The 18,520-nt window shown below is 42.3% G+C and overlaps 1 protein-coding gene across 4 annotated transcripts in view; it reads right to left on the reverse strand.

Moving 5' to 3' along the window:
* GRIA1 (glutamate ionotropic receptor AMPA type subunit 1) overlaps window positions 1-18,520 on the reverse strand; it is a 296,626-nt gene that overhangs the window by 75,532 nt on the left and 202,574 nt on the right. For all 4 annotated transcript variants that reach the window (XM_029942986.1, XM_029942984.1, XM_029942985.1 and 1 more), the window contains 3 exons: window positions 18,365-18,475; window positions 17,476-17,682; window positions 11,094-11,464 (listed from right to left, as the gene is read on the reverse strand). In XM_029942986.1, coding sequence (XP_029798846.1) covers window positions 11,094-11,464; window positions 17,476-17,682; window positions 18,365-18,475 — 689 coding nt within the window. The remainder of the gene's footprint in view (window positions 1-11,093; window positions 11,465-17,475; window positions 17,683-18,364; window positions 18,476-18,520) is intronic.

Here is an 18,520-nt window from a genome sequence, read left to right on the forward strand (position 1 = left end):
TGTCACTCTGGGAAACAGAGAAAACCACTGTAATGCTGACCATTAAGAAACAAAACCAGATGCCCAGGAGATGAGAAGAGGACTGGTAGACCAAGTAGTTTGGCAGGGATAAGTCACTGCCCAGGAGATGAGTTTTGCCAGGGAGGCACGCAGGATCTCGGATCTAGTTCCTTTCTATGCTTAGAGTGAGAAATAACCCTGGGATAGGAGGAATGATGCTGCCATATCCTCCAGTCATAACACTGTAACCAGAAGCCTTCCTCCTTCTGGGAGTGGCCTCTGGACTTTCCTCTGGCCAGTGCTGGCCCAGATAAGGAGATGCATGCAGTGAGTCCCAGAAAACTTTTAGCAGAGAATAAAAGTCCTCTGCTAAAGCTTCTGGTGGAAAGCCAGAGATAAAGTGGAAAAGAAGTGATGTGATTAACAAAAAAGGAAGGAAAGAAAATTAAGATTTTTGAATTTTGGGTATTTGCTAGGGATTAGGCAACATGATTCAGTATTTGGTGGCTTATATATTCTTGTAAAAATCCTATGATACAGGCACTAATAACTCCATTTTTAAAGGAAACTGAGGCTTGGCGGTTCAGTTGCTGACTCACATCTTAGAGACAGTAACTGGTGCACTAGGATTCAAACCCAGGTCTCTCTGAATAATGGGATACTTTGTCCTTCTTTGCTTGGGCTTCACCCATTGTCCAATTGCCTTCTAGAAGTGTAATTTGTCCTTTGGGACTAGCCAAGTCTCCTTTTTTCACTAAACCAGCCCAGATCCCTTTAGTCCTCAGCGATATTTCTTTTTTTCTACCTACTGACTACAAATCTTGCACTTGGGAATTATTTAAATACATATTTTGCTTTATTATCTACCTTTTTTCTTGTATTCCTTGATTCTTCTACTGACTTGCAAAGTCAGAGGTTGGAATTACTGTTTCTTCCATCTGCCATAATGCTTAGCATTGTGCCTAAGGCAAGGTTTAGGCCCAAGATGGTGCTTAATTAAAACATGTGATTGATTAATCCTCCCTGATATCTACAGAAATATATACACACAGTACCAGAAACAAAACAAAATAAACTCCGTCTCCAATCTCTCTCCCCATTCTCAGAATGGGTATCTACACAGGGAACAGGACATAAAAGAGAAGATGAATATTAGGTGGGTGCCTAGCCAGACTTCCCACAGAAAAGGCAGGCATCTCTTTGCCTGGCAGCTCTTTCCGTGCTGCTCAGGAGATAACTGACTGGCAGCAGCAGTGGCAGGGACTCCCTGAGTGCCCAGCCAGGATCCTCTGAATTCTAGAAATTAGACCTGGCTGACATCATTCCATTATGATAGACCAAGCCTTAACACCAATCAATAAAGGTGCTCCATGGGGAGCTGGGAATTTCTTCCTTATGGCAACTGAAGAACTATCCCAACATTGCCCATTTTAGACTCTTCTCTTGGGTGATACTCTAATGGTTTTACAAAGATTATAGGTCCCCCAAAGTCATAGTATTGAGTTTATCATTAAATTTTGTGAGCTCTGTGCCTGTATTCATGGCAATCCCCTGCCATAGATTTCCCTCTTTACTTCTATTTGCTTTTGTATAAAATCTTATCTCATGTTTCAAGGCACAGCCCACTGTTTCCCAGAGGTCTCTTTTTACCATAGCCCACACTAATTTTTCCTTTCTCAGAAATAAATTTAGCACCAAATCCACAGGCCACAGAGTTTAGCCCTCAGTTACACATTCTCCTAGCTCCCTGTGTTCCAGAGAGGTAGCCTGGTACAGTGAAAAGAACCTATAATTTGGGACCAGTGGAATCACCACAACCCATTATTTCCCTACTCTGAAACCCTGAAGGTCTTCACAAAGCAGCACAGGCATCCTTGTTCTGCTACCTTAATGGCTGCATTGGGTTCCCTTGGCTGAAAAACCTTCTTTCAGCAGGCTTCTGATGATGGACTGTGGGTTACTTCTGAATTTTTAAAGTAACAGTGAAAGAAACATCCTTATATATACATCTTGTCGTATTTATATAGCCATTTCTTTAGGATAAATGTGTGCACCCTAGATGTTTCTCCCCCCCTCACCCCCACACAACTTTAAGGCCATTTGTGATCCTTTTTGCCTCTTCCCCCTCTACCCCAGTCTGCCTAAAGAGCAATAGTTAGAGAGATCACATGCCCTCTCCAGCCTTTGTCTGTGACTATGAAACCTGCCCTATGCCACAGTCACCTCCCAGCCGAAGCCAAGAGGTTGGCCTCTCTGAAGTAGCGCTAGCTGTATGTTTGCTTTTGTCTCTGTTTCAATTCTCCCTCAGTTGGCTGGCCACACTGCACTCCCTCTTGGTGGGGGCAGAGTGTACTCCTGGGTGTTCACCTCTCCTTCCTCAGTAGATGGCTTTTAAAGACAAAGAAACTGTAAAGATAATAATGAAATAAAAACCCAAGGCAAAAAAGGTCCATTAAAAAAATCAGAGCTAGGGAGTCACACAGAAGAAAACAGGTACCTTTTTTTCATGAATTCCAATAATCCACAGGGAGCCCTCAGGGACCTTAAGAAGACTTTTGGTTTTGGAAGACTACAGTTTATCAAGGATAAATCATGGGGGTTGATATCAGATAAACACAGATTCCAGTCCCAGCTCTGCTGCTTAACTGTGGACACGGGAGTTAATCACTCTGAGCCTCAGTTTTCTCATTTATAGAATAGTATTGATATACCCGGGCAGAGGTTGTCATGGTGATAAGTAATGTGATCTAACACCAGAGTACCTGACACATAGTAGTATCAACAATTGAAAGCAATCATTACTACTGTTTTTCCAGTCAAGAGATGATTAACGAGGTAACTGGAAATATTAGGATCACAGGAAACTTTGCTTTGTGGGTCTATTACTTCCTTTTCTCTAATTCTACCTCCTTTATCTCTAAGTTCCTTCTCAGACCAGGACTGAGTTTCTCCATATGACAGAGATAGTTAGTGATGGCCAGAAATTCTCTCCATTAGATTGCTTTCTCTCCATTAAATGAAAAATATGACATCCTTAGAAAGTGACATATTAATTGAACAAGCATGTGTTCGAATACACAACACTTGGTGTCAGGTTTTGGATGAGTGGAAGAGATCAGTCTGCCAGTCTATGTCTCAGTGAGGAATAGGCATGGTAACTACAGTGCAGGGCTGAAGGTAAAGGACACCCTGAGAGACTTGCAGTGACCATGGTGATGGCACCAGCAACATCAACAGCTTTTACTGTCTGTGGGTCAGCCCTGTACAAAGAAGGAGCTTTCCAGGCATTATGTCATTTTATATGCAAAATACAGTTTCAGTGTTTCTTCTTATCAACCCCATTTTCCAGAAGAAGAAACTGATGTGCAGGGATGCTGTCTTCCCACACTTGCACAGCTGCTAGGATTCACTAGCAGCAACCCTATTCCAGAGTGTAGGCATAACCATTATTAGGAAGCACAGCTTCAGAGGAGTAATCACGGCTGGGAAAACAGTATTTGTGAAGGGGGAAAGGTCGAGCCAGGGAAGATGGGAACAGTCATTCCAAGTGGAGGGGATGACAAGGGCATCCAAGGGCTGGGGAAACAAAATGAAGCACGACTTGGTTTGGCCAGAGCCTTGGCTGAACCCGGGACTCAAAGGGAGACACACCTTACATGGGAGGCTGGGGACATACTAGGGACCATCTTGCTTCCATTTTGAAGAAAAAGAAGTGAGACAGACAGAGGCAGTGACTCCCACAGTGGGCTAACAGCAGGCTGAGACTGCTGCCTTTTTCTAAGCTCCTTTAACTCTCCTCCAGTCCTGTGGGCTTGCCCCTTGTGACAACCGCTGCATTCTGCTTCCAGCAGGTACTCTGCTCCCTTATTTTAAGGCCCTCTTAAGCCACTAAAGACACACCATGAGTGTTGTCACCTAGGTGTGTCATTTCTGTTAGTGTGCTTGACACCATTTATCTTCTGCTTGGTACCTTGGGCTTAATTCACCTGCTATCTTCCTTGAATATAGCTAGGGTAAAAGTATTCATTTGCCACAGATGGATGGTGTTCCTAACTGATATTCAAAACCATCAGACTCCTCATAGGAGTACGAGCATATGTTCCCCATCATTTCAATTATTAATGCTTTTTCTTTTCCCTATGTAGAATTTTGTACTTCTTTCCAATGAACAGTTAGGTATTCAGGTCCCAGATGCTGTATATCCAGAGAAAGTTTAAAAAGAAACAGGAAGTTTTCTCTAGGAAAATGTGAATCCTAGGAAGCTACAGTCATGGGCAGGCCTTTTTAGTTAACAAGACACAGGGACCATCTCTCTTCTAGTGCAACCCCCATGCATTAACTGGATTTTCCAAGGCATGTGAAAGGTGAGAAAAACATAGCAATCACGTTTTATACTTGGAAACAAAAGTGGAGGAGGAAGGGAGAAAATTCCTTTAAAAAGTACATAAATGTAATATTCTAAGTGTGTCTAAATTAATTGAAGATACAGTGGTACATTATACTCCTTGCCATTCTTCCGGGAGTCTCCAACTGGTGGTCTACAAGCTGGACCTTGGCATGTTTTGTTTCATTTGTACTGTGTTCCCAGGACAGTGACTGTCCAGAACTGAGTTGGAGTGGCCTTCTCCAGCTAACATACGCATGTCCCAGTTCACCACAGCCCACATATGACCTCCATTCTTGTGTTACTCAGCTTACACTCACTATTTATGCAACCTTGCCTAAGTTCCTCCCCTCCTTGTATACCAGAATCTTCACCTATCAAATGGGGAGGGGGTGTTGATGACATTTTACATGTATTGTGTTTATTGCTTGCCTCCTCCCACTAAAAGGTAAGCTCCTAGAAGGGCAGGGAGTTTTGTCTGCTTTGTTCAGTGATATCTCCTATCAATCTTTGATTCAGATCTGTCACATAATAGGTGTTAAATAAACATTTCAAAAGTGAATAAATGCCCCTAGACCTCTCTTTCTGCTTGGTGAAACACTTCTGAAAATTTGCCTATTGTGATTTTGGAAGCAAATAATGAATATCCCTTCCATCAAGCTGTTCAGACTTTGGGCTTTCAGAGCATTCTAGAGAGGGAGAGCATAATTTGACTTCCCTCTTGCTGATGGCCAGAATTGCTGGCTGAGATACAGAAAATGATGCTTTTCATTTGCGTATCCAGTGAAGCCTTTATCCTCCTGTCACTGCATTCATTTTAATACTTCCGTGTGGCTTTTGGAGCTTCTGAAACTTCTACTCTTGTGTTTCTCAATGGTCTGTGAAACTGTGCGGCACTGGAGCCTGGCTCGGTCAAGCCATCAGGTAGCAGAAGATTAAAGTTGGAAAGGAAGGAGGCACTGAGCTGAAGTTCCCCAGGCATGGGGCCACCTCCAGACATTCCTGCACATATCACACCTGTTACATTTGCAGAATCCCCTCACCTGTGTCAGTGGAGAGGGACAGGTGATTCTGAGTGAGGGGGTCCCAGCAGAAGCCCCCAAACCTAGTCCCAAGGCACAAAGCATCTGTCACACATTTGTATCATGACTGTCTACACACCCTTGTGATATTCTTCCTTGCAGCAATGAATCTGTGTCCTAAGTGAGGCTTATGTTTTCTAAAGGTGAAATATTTTATAATTTCAGGTGGCTTCCATCAACTTCCCCACATTTCTACTCTCAGTATCCCTTATTCCTCCTGCAGCACTTAAATGACACAAGATGAGTAAGAGAAGGAGGTTTGCGGATGGCTCTGGGAGGAGAGGTGGGAGAACAGGAGGTGGATGGGGTAGATTTCTCATCACCTCTCCGTGTCATGGCATCTTGGTTGCTATGGAACTTTTGTGCGAATGCAAAGGTCAGACTGTTGTTGGTTATTAGTTTGGGATCTGCTCATTGGTTATCCTGTTCCCATGGTGAATCAGTTGCTTGGCCTGAGAAGTAGATTAGCTGGGGCGGAGATGTGTGTGGTATAGGGTTCCTGGAGATCTCCAAAGTGCCATCACCTTTCCACTTGAGACTTCTCACTGAGACTAATTATCTTCACTAGGTGGAGATAATTATCATATATTCTGATACATTTTAGGGTCAGGAATAAAAGAGTTTTGAAAGCCACAGTAGTAATTTCCCATTTTCCTCTATTCTTCATGGACCTTCCAAACCTCTCTTGTTCTGCTTTCTAAGGTCATATTAACCAGCGAAGTACTGACCCCATGGACAAGCCAATGAGTAAGTGGGGGCTGTAGGAATAAAGAGTTGAAGAAGCTCCTTCTTCGCTCACTTGCAGGCAATAGATAGAACCTTGGGTTAAGACTGCATGGTAAGCTGCATTGGATTGGGCATCAACAGGCCAGAGGTATTGTCTTGGTTGCCTCAGAGGAAATCCCTTTTCCCCTCTTGGGCCTTAGTTTCCTTGTGCATTACATGAGATGGATAAACTAGATCATCCTAATGATCCCGCCCAAAGCTACATGTCCCTGGAATTCTGGTTCCATGTTTTCCAAATGCTCCCTACCTCTTGGGTCCACCGTGGACTCTTCCTCTCATATATCCAGTCCACCAGCAAGTGCTGTCAGTTCTAGTTTCCAAGTAGCCCACAAATCCATCTCCATGACCATCATAATTTCCATCACTGTCATTTCCTCTGGACAGCCATAAGATCCTCTTGTTTTGTTTCTCTGCCTTCCACTCTTGACTATTCTCTGCCCAATTCATTTTCTTCATAGCTCCCTGGAGTGGTATTTTAGCAGGTAAATCAATCCTTCCCTTGCTTAAAACTCTCCAATGTCTTCTCATTGTATTTAAAGTAAAACTTCAAATCTATACTGCAGTCCAGGGCCCTGCATAATCTAGACTCTGCCTACTTCTCTAATGTTATCTCAAACCCCTGTTCTCATTCACTGGTTATTCCTTCCATCTCTGAAAGCATTAAACTCTTTTCCATCTGAGACCCGTGCAGATGGCTATTATGTTTCTCAGTTCTATGCAAGCCTACCTCTTTCTTACCTATCAACTCCACAGAGAAACTTTTGTCAGAACTCTTAAGTAAGTCCTCTGTAATTCCACTTCCCTTATTATCTATTGCTATAGCAGGGTCATTTTATTCATAGCACATCAGAATTTATATATTCACAATTGCCTGGTTAATGTCTATCTTACAGCACTATACCTGCCAGCTCCTTGAAGCAAACACCCCTACTCCCCATTCTTCTCATTGATATAAATCATCATAGCCTCAGCACCCTGTGCCATGCCCTGTGTGGCCCATGTATGACACTGGTCACAATTAGGGAGAAGAGGGTACAGAAAAGAAAGTTGAGGAAACTAAAGATAAATTTTGCTGTTTTGAAAGTTTTGTCCCTCCTTTAATATATCCCTTCTCAAAATGTTTCTATGTGAAAATGAATCTAAAAATCTATTAAAAATAGGTCATTGGACACAAGAATCAGGCCTATGAAGTCAATTCATAGATAGCATTTTAATCTCACCATCAGCCTAATGAAAAAAATTGGAATCTGTGATCACAGCTAAACTGAATTGTAACTTTGAATATTAAAATGGCTTACACAAAACCAATTTCTCATATACATATGTTAAAGGGAGGTGGGAAGAGTCTTTAAAGCATTTAGAGCCCTTACTGGCATATGTCATTGAATGTGTTAATTACAGATGATTTATTCATGGTATACGTGCAGAAGAACACTGGCTTCAGGCACGGTGGCCAGTGCTGCTGGTTGACCCCTCAACATCCTTCCCCATCGTTTCCCCTCTAGAGGCTAGAACGCCGAAATTCTTGCCCTACTGGCCTTCCTTGCCTAGGAAGGAAGGGCCACTGTTCTGACTAATGAGGAAGAAGCAGATATCAGCTGGGGTGGGGAGTATTCCATTAAGCTTTTGTTTTTCTGATCCAAAGAGACAGAAATAGCAACACTCCTTCCCCTTCTTGCTGCTTGAACACGGACACAATGTCTGGGTGGAGCCATTTTGTGAATATGAGAAAATGCCAAGACAGTCACAAAACAGCAGATCCTGATGTCACTGAACCATGAGCCACTGTCTGCTCTGCTTTTCTATTAACATAAGAAAGATAACTATCTGTTCATATTACTGTGGTCAGATTACTGTGTTATTTGCAGCTGACCACATTTAGCTACATTTTGTTGGCTTTTGGGTAACACACATTGACATGGACATTGAAGAGCTTAAGAGAGATAAAGCTACTTGTGTAGCTTTGAAAGGATGTTTGATGCATAAAAGCCCCTTAAAGTTCTTCCCACCAGGGCCCCCAGAGTGTCTGACATAGTACTTTGCATATCACAGGCTCATGAAGCTTGTGACTTCATCAGGGAATACATAGACAGCAACAGTAAAAGTTTCTGTTGATGTTTGTAGCTGCTTGCTTGGTCTCTGACTCTGATCACTCACTGTCTAAGTGTCCTTGCCTTTTTTGTATGACCCTAGTGAGATGAAGTATCTGCTTTTTCTTTTTAGCCTGCATTTCCAGGACACACGTAGTGTACACTCTGACTCTCAGGGTTTCTACCCGCCCCTAAGCTCTGGGTTTGGCCAGGGTAGGCCTGATAAGGAAAAGTCCACCTCAAGTAGATATTACTCCTTACTTTGGAAGGTTTACTCTTTTGTCTGTCAGACTATTTAATCCAAAATGACAAATCCTTCCCAGTTCCTGGGGAAGGAGCCTCAGGAATTCAGGTGTTGCTAGTCCCTGGGATGAATGACTGGCTGCTTCTGCTTTGTCCCTGGACTTCCCAAGAAGGGAGAAGTCCAGTGGCTTTCACATCAGTGTGAGCACCTTTCTAGTGAAGTTTCATAGAAGCCCAATATATAAAATCAATAAAATAATAAAAAATGGCCCCTGTTTTATAGTGCTTACTGGATATTATATTCGGGGGCCTACACATATCAATCTATTTTAAACCTCATAACAATACTTGAGGTAGTAACTGTTCCATTTTACTAATGAAAAAAGCAGGCATAGACTGGAGGTGTTCTATCAAAGTTTGGGAGGAGGAGGCTGGGTTGGATCCTGATGTCCCATTTTCACCTCAGTGTTGGCTTCTAAGATACTCTAGTGGCACCCTTAGAAGACCTGGAGACAATGTTTGAAAATCCTCTGCAGCCAGAGGTCACAAACTCACGTACTCTCCCAGGGGCCAGCTGAGTAACAAAGGGATGAAGGTGGTTAGCTGGGGACTACAGTGCCGTGGAGTATGCATGGATCAGTTAAGGAGGGCAGCTGCCACTCAGCTTTGCACAACCATTACCAAATTCTGTGCAGATCAAACACAAGCCTCACAGAAGATTTAGCTCTAGGGCCACCAAGGTGAGACATTCGGAGGAAGGTGGGGACTCTGAAAACATATCCTGACGTCAGACCACTAGGGTGCCATTAGAAGGTAGATGCCTGCTGATGATGGAAATAATGGAGAAAAACAAGCCCATGGGTCTTTTTAGGCATATGCATATTTTGATGGCCCTATGTTATACTGACTAGCTAAGAGTCATTTCTTCCCACTGTTTATCTACTGGCCTGATTTATTTTTAAGCAAGTCCTTCCCCTGCTTGGTTCTGTCTACTCTTCACCATGTGTTTGCCAGTATTGGCCAAGCATCCAGTCTCACACCTCCTCTCCCACACACCCCACCCCCAACTGTCTTCTTATTTAAAGAAAAACAAGATTATAATGGTGAACAATGAGACTACTGAAATTATACAGCAGCCAAAACAAGTCCTGAGGGAAGATCCTTAGGAAGATTTTATTCCTTTGCTTCTTAGGAATATTGGTTCTCATTGACGCTCAAATGCAAAACAGACAGGTGGCTAAGATTCCTCTACCACATGCCTGTAAGGCCTTAATATTTATGTAACTTGCCCCCAGAAGGTGACAGTGTGTGCAAATCTATTCATGAAGCCAAGTTCTAAGTCATGCCTCCCCACGTGCTTTGGAAACTTGGTTGTGTATAAGGGATTGCCTAGTGGAAAAGGAGTTCATAGACAGTGAACAACTGTAAAAGGAAAAGGAAATATAGTCAATGCTCATATATCAGTTAAACTGGAGGGGATCTGCCACATGAACATTGCAGAATATAGTTGAAATAACATCACACACAAAGACAGGAGGTCAATAAATCTGAGGATTGGACTAGATTGGCAGTTTTCAAGTTTCTTTTCTGCCCCCTTTACTTCTATCCTTCCTCAATTTTTCTTTCTTGGCATCAGAATCATTTTTTTAAAAAGAAGTAATATTTTCAATCTAATGTATAAAAAAGACAAAAGTGGAACTACTCCAATTGCATGTGGGGGCTGCAGCCTCACTGATTTGGGTACCCTAGAACTCTCAATGTGGTATCTGAGGTACCTCTGAAAAGTCTGATTTTTGAACTACAAGATACAAATTTATATAACCATTAGAACTAGATTATTTCCAAGGTATGTTTAGAACTAAGAAAAAGAGAACCCTTTTCTCTTAAAAATGAAGAAACCTAGGTCTACTATGTCACGTGACCTGCTCAGGGCCATACCTAGCATGCTATAGCTGGTTCTAGAACCCACTCAGTTCAGTGCTCCTTCCATCATTTAGAAAGTCGCATAGGATGGTGGCCTGAATCTCATCTCACCTAGCTGCAAGCTCTGTAACCTTGGCAAGACATTCAACACTTGTGTGGTTTCTCATTTATGAAAGAAGATATAACAAGAGTCCCACCTTATGCTTCTGTGAGGAATCAATGAGATAATGGATGTATGGGACTCAAATCCTTGCTTAGCATATGGTAGGTGCTTACTAAATGTTAGCTGTACCATACTGTCCTCCATCCCTTCTCTGTTCTTTGCAGCTACAGAACATCAGACTTGTGATTATCCCTATTAATCTTGACAGAGCACATCAACCAGATAGCAGACAAAGCTGGCTCAGACACAGGATGCATCCAGCCGATGGACAGCATGCATTGGACGGTTGCCTGTAAAGCATAGTTGAAAAGCTGAATACAGTGAAGTCTGGAAATAATTCCTATCCCTTAACTTTCCAATATTTGCTTTGTTTTCCAAGAAAAATAAGCATTGAGCAAAGGGGTTGAGAAGAGCTGACTGACCTGGGAGAAATGTCACATCCTTGTTGCATGAATGCTCCCAGGGAGAACCACAAACTGTTGAATATCCCAAACTCATTGGATTGGTCACTGGTTGTCTGGTCCCGCCCTTCCTCAAACTCTTCACTGTGCCATTCATAGGGGCTGAAGCGGCTGACCAGGAAAAGGACGACACTCACTCCAATGTAGGCAAAGACAATGCACATCCAAATTTCATAAGCCAAAGGATCGAGGAAGGAGAAGACCCCCGGCTTGGACTTCTGCGGCTTTTTTATCATGATGGAGATCCCCAAACTCATAAATGGCTTGGAGAAATCTATCACCTCTTCCCGGACCAAGGTGATAGTTAAAGGAGCCACGGCCACATCGGCTCTCTGCAAAAAAAAAAAAAAGAAAAAAAAAGGAAGAAGAAGAAGAAGGAAAAAAAAATGCAGTTGAGCTCAGCAGCTCTCTGTTCTCTTGCTTCTCTCTCCACTGAATATTCTTTTGCATCTTAAAGGATGTGAGAGTTGAAAAGAAACTTAGAAGTCTAATTCCTCCTACTCTCTATATTTTTGACAAATGAATGATCAGCTCTCTATCTTATAGGAGAGATTATCCCCATGTTTGACAGTTCTAATTGTTAGGGCATCTCCCTCACCTTACTAGAAGGGGGATGTTGTGATATCTGTTGCTTCTGCCAGCCCAGCAGCCATGCCTCCTTCCTCCACAAGAAGAACCACTCCTGTCCATTCTCAGTCCTTCTAGTTCAAATCGGATAATCACCCTGGTTACATGGTGAAGGGCATGACCCATCAGTATACCTCATTACCCTCGTCAGAATGATTCATTCAAAATTGGCATAGGACTCAAGTCAGTTTAATAAGCATTAGCCCTGAGAGTCAGAATGAAAGATTTAGAAACTGATCCATAATATCATTTGGGCCATGCTAAATTCAGGGCTTACCCCAGACTCCAAGGACAATGGGTTAATATATTCTATTTGTTCCCAGGAACATGAACCAACCCATTGGTTAGCCTAAGCCAGTTTGGATTGGGTTTTTCTTTTACCTGCAGCCAAGATATCCCTAGCTAATAAAGTGGTAAAGGCGAATTTAACTCAATAAACTCTCATTGGGCACTTCTTATATGCAAGCCTTAGGCTGGAAACTGAGGGTAAGTTATAGTCCATGCACTCAGGGTATTACAAGCTAGTAAGTGACGTTGGTATATATATAACCTTTCCCTCTTCCAACCCCTTCCCCCTGCAATTTTTCAGTCTGCCAGGTAGGCTGGATATGTGCTAGCCAAGAGATACACAATGAGACAGGAGACCAAAGAGACATTAATTCTGGCTGAGGAGATCAGGGGCTACATCATAAAAGAGATGACACATAAATTTGGCATTGAAGAGGGGTAGGATATTGTTGCTCTCACATGGTACACATTTCAGCATGAGAGAATTATGTGAGTGAAGGCCTTACAGAAAGGAGGAAAAGAAGCATCACAAGTATTTTTCAGGAAGAGGCCTAAGAAACATACAAATAATTCAATTTTTAAGATTCAAATCCAGCATGTAGACAAACATAAAAAGGTTGCAAGAAATGCCCATCCATGAGCATCCAGCATATGGAATCACCATCTTTGCTCTTCGGTCTTTCATCCCGCTCCCTAAAGGCAGAAGCACTGGCATCTACACAATAAAAATCCACTGCTCTGTTGGCTTGAGATCAAGAGATCCTGGAAACCTAAGAAGGTTTCATGGACAAGTGACACAACACTCATTTTTGAAATGAGAGACACATCTGCGCAAGTCGGTTCCAGGTCGGCAGTTTTCTCTCATGATGCACAATAGTCCAGACGCTGTGCAGATGAGCTCCCCCCTCAGGTGCCACCTGATGTTGCATAGAGAAGATTTCCACTGATCACTCCCATTGGCTGGGGTTTTTGAGAAAATGCTTTAAGTGGAAGAAAAAGCCTGGCTTCAGAATGACTTAAGTTCTCACCCAGAGAAAGAAACTTTCCATAAGACAATGTGGAGTCAGGTGTGAATTTGATAGTAATTCTGCTTTCTTTTCCCCCTAAGACTCACTGTATAAATTTGTTATTATTATTATTAATATTTTGCAAACACTCCCAAGTACATGCAAGGGAGAATTTACCTACTGTCTTCTCTGTACCCTAACATAGATAGAAAAGGAATGGAAGAGAAAGACAATGGAAATGACTTACAGGGACTACTACATGTTGCCCAAAAGGAAGGTGAATGAAGACCAGCTTTGAAAGTGGTAACAGGAATTGAATGGCTATATTTGATGCCTCCTGGCAGGAGTTAATGAAAGGGACTGTGGACTAGAAAAATCACAGAAGCACATCATCGTAATGCTTAGTTCATTCAGCAGTTCCAAGATTATATCATAGAACATTATTTCTGGAAGGATGTTAGTAAGTACACCATGAAAATAGTGTGCAAATTAGTAAACATAAATTTAGGAAACACCAATTTAAACAGGTGGGGCAAGACTCCTCAGAACCTTTAGGAGATCACTATGCACTGGGAATTTCCAAGAGAAGTAAGTAGATGCAGTATTTCTAAAATTATCTGGCCATGGATCCCTGAGCATCAAAAGAGACCCATATGTGTAGGAGATATACACAGTGGGAGATGCTACATTCAATGACCTTACTTTATAGAGAAAAACTCAGGTCCAGAGAGGGAAGGTGGTTTGTGCAAAGCTACAGTGTTTTAGCTTGTCTGGCATTGACTGAGAAGTCTCAAGAGGTGATTTCCAGCACCTGAGGTTGTTAGTGGAATTCTGCCAGATTGGCCAAAGGCAGAACTCACGTGGGAAAGTTAGACCTGACTCCTCTGCTCATGGCTTGCTGACCATGTGGCCTTAAGTGAGACTTCTGTATTTTAGGATATCAAATTTCTTGCTAAAAAAACAAGGCATAATAATTTTTTGCTTAACCTATTTGATAGGATGATTTTGTGAGGATCAAAAGAATTCAAATATGTGAGACTACTGTGAAATGTAAGCATCTCAGAGATGCTTAAAATTATTTATTGAAACTGGCATCTTAGGATTGTATCTCTCATATTTGAGCGTATATCAGAATTGCCTTGAGGGCTTTTAAAAACGCAAGTGATAGAGTTTCTGGATCTCAGTGTGAAACCTAAGAATTTGCATTTATTTTTCTTTCTTTCTTTTTTTTTTTTTTTTAGGTTTTTTTTTTTTTGGGAGACAGAGACAGAGCATGAGCGGGGGAGGGGTAGAGAGGGAGACACAGAATTCAAAGCAGGCTCCAGTGTTCTGAGCTCTCAGCACAGAGCCTGATGTGGGGCTCACACCCATGAACTGTGAGATCATGACCTGAGCCAAAGTCAGATGCTTAACTGACTGAGCCACCCAGGTTCCTCAAGAATTTGTAATTCTAATAAGTTCCCCAGTGTTGTTGATGCTACTGGTCCAGACACCATACTTTGAGAACCACTGATCTAGGTGAGCCCCAAATAAAATATGTGATGTCTAGAAACAATCCTGGGGAAAGAGTAAATAGTTCTGATGTTGTAGGCAAAGGTGAAATGTGAAGAAAACCATAAGGGTTGGAGAGCTACTCTGAGCCAGGTACTGTGTAGGTAAACTCCCCACCCCAACCCTGGGATAAAGGATTCACTTTTCCTGTTTTTCAGTTGTCCACTAACTTGCAGGTGTCTGCCTTCAAATTTCACTCTCCTTCTGCCCCAGCAAGACAAAGGACAGTCAAGGAAGCCACCCATGAAACAAGCACAAAGCCATATCCATGCAAGAAGCAGAAATTTCATTGGTAGCATGTGGCATCTGAAAATGCAGATACCATTGCTATTCCCCTTACCAGTAAATAGTGGCCTTACGGTCCAGTGCTTTGGCTTGGAGTTCAAAAGCCAGGCTACATGTCACAACTCTGCTTTTACTAGCTGTCCTTTGCCAAATTACCTATCCCTCACTGGGCCTCAGTGTCCTTATCTATAAAATGTGGAAAATAATCTTATCTATCTCATGGGGTTGTTAGGAGTAAATGAAATAATGTGGGTAAATTATTTAGCATGGCACCTGGCACATACTACCTGTGGAAATGCTACTACTATAACTTTTGATAAGAACAAGATAGAGCAAAAGGAAGATGAGAGAGACCTTGATTGACTCAACAATTTAAAAGGCACAGAAAGAATAAATTTGGGGGCCTCTGAATGAGTTTTGTCTGACTTTCTGGTTGTGTGTGGCTGACAGTTCCTCAAACTTCTCTATTCTTCCTCAGGGGTACAGAAAAAGAAAGCCAGACCAAAAGTCAAGGAAGGATACTGAATTAGGCCCATCATGGAGTTTTGAGAACAGTTTGTAGATCATAGAGGGACAGACGTGATGAAGAGGAGGGGATGGATGGGGAAGGGCTGGCCATGGGGCATCAGAGGTAACTCTGGCTTCTTACTGATGAGCCAGTGACCCATTGTCTGTTGGGGAGCTTGACCTCAGGATGATTGTACCACTATTCTGCCAGAATCACAGGCCTTTTGCTAAGGGAACTGTGGTCCTTGGGGTAAGGTCAAAGATAAATGCTCGTGGAGGTTTCCATGGAAACCAGCCTCCAGATGCAGCATTAACCATCCACATCTCTGTCATCACTCTGTCATCAGTGGACTTCCCAGAGTGAGAGAAGTAGGGAAAGGAGAAAGGGTAGAAGTACATCCCACTCCTGAACTTATTAACTATCTTACTAGGCCATCTTAAAAGCCACTTTCTTGTGAAAGATTTTCCTTATTTCATCTTGTCTTTGACTTACGGTTCTCATGGCCAGCATGAATCCTATTGCCTTGATATTGGAGAATGGAATTTAACCTAAATGTTTGCTTCATACTGGCTGGAACTCAACATCAACCTGTGACTTAGCATATGCTTCTGCTCAGAGACATAGCCTAGAATCTTCAGTTTCTGTGAGTAAAGCTGTGGTGGTCGCTTTCCTGCAAGTGGTGGCTGACATCTTATATTACGTTTGTTATTTCTCTACTCAAGTATCTTTATGATCTCCCAGTGCCTACCAAATCAATCCACTTGTCACTTTTTACTCAAACATAGCCCTGACTACTCAATCTGAGCCCTTTACACAAATGTCCATGTTTTCTTTTTTAAAATTAATTTATTTTGAGAGAGAAAGAGAGAGCAAGCAGGGGAGGGGCAGAGAAGGAGAGGGAGAATCTCAAGTAGGCTCCATGTTGTCAGCAAGGTCCCAGTGTGGAGCTTGATCCTACAAACCATGAGATCATGACCTGAGCCAAAATCAAGAGTCAAAGGCTTAAGCGAATGAGTGATCCAGGCACCCCAACAAGCAGTGTTACTCACTCTCCTTACACCTTTATTTCCATCACTATTCTATTGTTTTTACTTTAGAAATTCCTGGGCTACATTTCTCTCTATTCGAACATGGTCAATTTTTCATTTCCATATCCTTCTAGATGGCTAGACAAACTCATGTTAGCCTCTTGCCTGATCCTTGAACTATGGTTTTATCACTTCCTCATTGTATTTTCTACCCCATAAAATGTTACAATCCTTGGGTAAAGGGATCAGATCTTTTACTTCTCAGTAATTCCTTAAATACTTAAAGCAATTCAGACATTCAGTGGCTTATCAGAACTGCTTCAACTTATTGAAGATTTTATAGCAATTGTGCATGGTGTTATTTCAAGCATAGTAAGTGATATAAAGACAGAGAGACCTACTCCTATGACACAGATAAGTATTATACAAGGCAAGGTAAGCCACAACAGAAACAGAAACTAAATCCTACAGGGGAAGGCAAGAGCACTTAGAAAGGGGAGTTCATATGTGTGATGAGGAGAAAGATATGACACCTTGGAAAAAACAATATTTGATACAGATTTTTGGAGAAGGGACAGGAGTTTGGGGGTACTTAATGGAAGGGAGCACTCTAGAGAAGAGAGTGACTCAGGGGTTGGTCTTGCTGAAGTGGACAGTACAAGAAAGGGAGTACTGGGGTGAGTGACTAGATCCAGAGTGCATCTGACACCAGGGAAGAAGTTTATATGGAGGAGGCCATAAATGATTTTGAACAGGGGAGTGGCAACTCAGAAGTCTGCCTCAGGAAAACTGGTCCTGAATCTCAACTATCACCTATGTTAGATTATGATCAACAGAAGTCACAAGATTGAAATGAGAAAGCTTGGACCAGGAGCCTTGAATAAAGAATGTCTTAATATATTGGATTTTGAACCCATCATCCTTTTGGCAGCAGCTATACTAAGTAAAGGAGTCTAATAGTCATCTGTGGGCAGGGCCAGCCAACCACCAAATTATTTTCTATCAAACTCTCTCTCTGTCTTCCAATCCCCCACCTGTGGAGAACTTACTCCATAGACCAGCTCTCCCACCATGCCATTCCAAGCCTTGGTGTCAGGGTCACGGGCTCCATATTTTCCATCGCTGACAATCTCAAGACGGTAGGAGTAGCCCACATGTTTGGCAATCTCTGCTGCTAGCTCCACACAGTAGCCCTCATAGCGGTCATTGCCCTCAAACTGGTTAGCATTCTTCTTGAGCATCACATAAGGATCTTCCTGGTAGAAAAGTGGGGGGAGAGAGAATGTGGGTTGTGGGTCCACTCATAGGTAAGGAGAACTTTGGCATGGCAGAGGAAGGTGTCACCAACATTGGTTAACTTTTGTGTCTTTAAGTCCCTAAATCTACTTCCTGCATTTCTGCTCCCTCCACTACAAAACTTCTTGGGTTAAGAAAGTAAACTCTTAAAATAAGAATATTTCATCATTCAGATGTGAGGCTCACCTTTTTAAATTATGTTCCAGGAGCTTTTGTATTTTTTGAAGGTGCCTCTAGTGGCACTCTGTTGGGAAAGTAGACCCTAAACAGTCTCCATCTTTCTCACTGAAAATCACAGCAGTTCAGTGGATATATAGTAGCTAAAGCAATAGGTTTTAGGAGACTTTTTTTGAAAATGGCCTCTACTGAAGGAGCGTACAGTCTGAGAATCACCATCATTTACTCTCACCATTATGTCTTATATATGGGTAAACTATGACTCAAAGGGAGTAAGTTACTTATCCAAGTATACAAAGTGAAAGAAGAGCCAGAGTGAAAATGGCATCTCTCATTTCTAGGAAACTCCTTTTTTCACACCCTCTTTCTACCTATGGCACAGTTTTGGCAAGAAGAATAACCAGCTTTTGCTCCTGGCGAAATTCTTTGTGTTGGCCTAGCTTACATAAAGGACTGAGTACTCACTAGGATTGTAGTGACGATATATGTTCTGTTCTGGACACTTGAATTGTCTCCTCCAGCTTGAGCATCGGTGGCTGCAGGGACAAACTTATCATCTTCATTCCAGTAACCGATCTGTTAGGAGAGGAAGGTGGTGACATAAGAAGAGCCAGGCTCCTC

Source organism: Suricata suricatta, chromosome 6 (assembly GCF_006229205.1).
Source record: "Suricata suricatta isolate VVHF042 chromosome 6, meerkat_22Aug2017_6uvM2_HiC, whole genome shotgun sequence".
NCBI classification, from domain to species: Eukaryota; Metazoa; Chordata; class Mammalia; order Carnivora; family Herpestidae; genus Suricata; species Suricata suricatta.